We start from the raw sequence: 2,977 nt of genomic DNA, 5'->3' as shown, positions 1-2,977 counted from the left end.
TGTCATTTCTAACTTGACACCGGTGCAGGTACACCCGAGAATCAAGGCACGGAGCACCGCGAAAGACCAGGTCAGTCATGATTCACGTAGACTCGATGCCAAATCTAACTTGACATTGGTGCAGGTACACCCAAAAGAAAAACCCCGCAGCCGAAGGGGCCGAACCCGAACCCGGACCCGAACCCGAAGCCCGTCACGCAAACTATCCAACCTACTTTAGATGTACCCACTACGGATGCGACACCGGAAGATCGTACGTCCACATTATTGCTTCACTGGAATTAAGAACCTAACACTTCCACTTCAGCCCCTGCGCCGTCTTTCGAGCAAGTCAAGACAGCACCTCCCAGGTCACAGCATCCACACCCATCTAATGAACCCTGTGAGTCACGTCATCCACGATCACTTGATGCCCATTTTGAATTGACCCCTGCGCAGACACACCCAAGAAACGAAGCGAGGACGAAGCTAAGCAGACTATCGATGATGTCTTTCAGACGTACGACCCCTTTCTTGATCGCCTAAAGAACGGATCACTGCTGTCCGAAGAATTTAAGCTTGGGGGAGAGAGCAGTTCGGTCTTTGCGCGCGATTTGATCGGTATGAAAAAAGACAAGACCGATCCTTTAGCTAACGAATTTTCGGCCCGAGTCTCGTGCGTGTCTTTCTTTGTTCGATTATCGAAACGCACTGACACTCTTAAAGTCTGCTCTCTGGCGCTTCGGGGACCGGGAAGACTCAGACATGTGCACGCCTCCTTGGAAAGGCCTGTGGTTTTGGTATCTCCTGTCGGCCCTCCGAACCCGGAAACGATCCCACCGATCCTGGCTTTCGGAGTTGTTCCGGCATTCTGAACTCTCTCGCAGAGAGGTCCAAGTTCGGCCCAATATCTGGCGACCCAGCACAACTTGGGGAGAATCGGAAAATTGTGCGAACTTGCGTCTTGACTTCGGTCCTGTCTCGGGTTTCCGTTTTCGAAGCATTCCTGAAGTGCAAACCAGACGGTGTGTCTGTCGCGACTTGGAAGATGCAGTGGGCTTTGTTTGAGCTTCATCCCGAACTGTCATACAAGGGCTTTCCTGGACTCTATGAGGATATCTGCAAGCGCCTGGAAGAGGACCTTCGAGACGTTTCTCCATCTGCGATTTGGGCTCTCCTTCGGGTTACCATGCATCGGCTAAAATCCGACTTCCCAGAATACATGAAGATTTTCTACTTCATCATTGACGAGGCTCAGTTTGGCGCACTGGAATACACCTCTTATTTTCGCTCTCGCGCTGACCCTGATCGTCCTCGCTCGTTCTTGACCGAGCTGGTTAACATTCTTACGGGGCTCGGCCTAGCCACTCATACCGTCATCTCCGGAATCAGCCTATCTGAGGACCAAATCATAGACTCCGTGCAGTCCACGACCGCTCGCTTGGGTACCCGCCTGAAGGTGGTCTCTATTCCAGATGGTTTTTACGACAAGGAAGAGCAACGGAAGTATATACTCAAGCATCTTGGGCCCTGGGCTGAACAGCGCAAAATACCGGTAAAGTCCTTCAAACGGCTTGTCCAGCGGATGCTGGACGTGTTTCCCGGCCGGTGAGTGTCCATACCTTGCTCTGCAGTCGCACATCATTCTTATTACTCAATATTTTCCCAATCATCCAGGTATCGAGTGACCGCGTGCTTCATCGAGATAGTGCTTCGATCCGATACCGAATGTCCTCATCGACTCTTCACTCTGTTTGCTCTGCGTATAACTGATGGCTATGTGTGTACGGATGGAGGTCAAATTGAGCGCGAAGAGGCATGCCTCGAAGACAAAGCGTTCAAGCTCGCCAACGAGATCAGACCGATGATCGACTGGAAGGAGTACGACTCCTTGCCCCCTGGTTCGTATTTCGATTATGCTACACCATTATACTTGCATTGAACTGACTGTTTGTCTTAATCTAGACGTCAAGACGACGGTTATCCACATGGTCGCACGCTACATCACCACCGGGACCATGTCCACTGTCACTGACAAGGAGCTGAAGCTCGTCAAGGCTAGTATAGGGCATGTACGGTGCGAAGAGACCTACGACGGGAGCACTGACAAAGTCGGAAGCACTGGCTTAGGAGCCACAGGCAAAGGAACCACAGGCAAAGGAACCACTCGCAAAGGAACCACTCGTAAAGGAACCACTCGCAAAGGAACCACTGGCAACGGGAGCGCCGACGACGGGAGCACAGACAAGAACAGCGCTCACAAGTCCGAGTCGCGCGGCGCCGATGGACAAAAGGCCTTCGTCGTTTCCATCACCGAGCCGCTGGTGATTTTTTCTTTTATGATCCATTGCAAGGACGAGTTGATCAAGGCCGTGGGCGACTCCACGCGCTGGGCGCCCGAAGCCTGTTCGCAAGGACGATCGTACGAACTTCAGATCTTGGTCATCATCGCGCTGATGTTCGGCGGCCAATTCCGCAGGTTGGGCGATCTTCTTCTGTTTCGCGACAAATACAAATATCTGGAGGATCTCGAATGTGAGCTCGTCGCCATTTACAAGGTTGATGGCGAGTATGTCGCGTCCTCGGCTGGGTGGGGTTGTGGTCCTAGCTGTAGCCTGCTCGGGTTCAGCGCCAACAAGGCCCCAGATTTGAAGGAGGCCGCTGAACGTGGTGTAGGAGTCGCGTTCTATCTCCCCGACCCGAACAACCACGTCGACGTGGACTTCTATGCTAGACCCAAAGGTTCTTCGAAGATTATCAGGATCCATCTGCAGGCCAAGTTTACTACTGGGGAGAACGGTAGCATCAAGTCAGTGACTTTCAAGGACGCCAAACAGTCTCTTGACCCGGAATGGATCTACATGTCTCGCTGCAACACACCGGTACGTTTGTTCCTCTTTCCGTCTGAATTTTCGAGTTTTATATCCATTTTCCTAACTGGCCGCTTTGTGCTCTCAATTCTGCAGGGAGAACCGGACAGGAAACTTGCGGACTGAGG

The 2,977-nt window shown here is 52.2% G+C and overlaps 1 protein-coding gene across 1 annotated transcript; it reads left to right on the top strand.

Moving 5' to 3' along the window:
* Positions 1-30: 30 nt before the first annotated feature.
* On the top strand, positions 31-2,861 carry STEHIDRAFT_164128 (uncharacterized protein; the record flags this gene model as incomplete). The annotated part of the gene is made up of 7 exons (XM_007311856.1): positions 31-70; positions 125-253; positions 308-382; positions 439-655; positions 706-1,587; positions 1,657-1,880; positions 1,945-2,861. Coding segments are annotated over 7 exons (2,484 nt in total), but the record flags the coding sequence as incomplete, so codon positions are not given.
* Positions 2,862-2,977: the final 116 nt, after the last annotated feature.

The sequence above is a fragment of the Stereum hirsutum genome (assembly GCF_000264905.1).
Source record: "Stereum hirsutum FP-91666 SS1 unplaced genomic scaffold STEHIscaffold_95, whole genome shotgun sequence".
Lineage (NCBI taxonomy): Eukaryota > Fungi > Basidiomycota > Agaricomycetes > Russulales > Stereaceae > Stereum > Stereum hirsutum.
The sequence above is the reverse complement of the archived record's forward strand: the minus strand, read 5'-3'. Positions and strand labels throughout refer to the sequence as shown.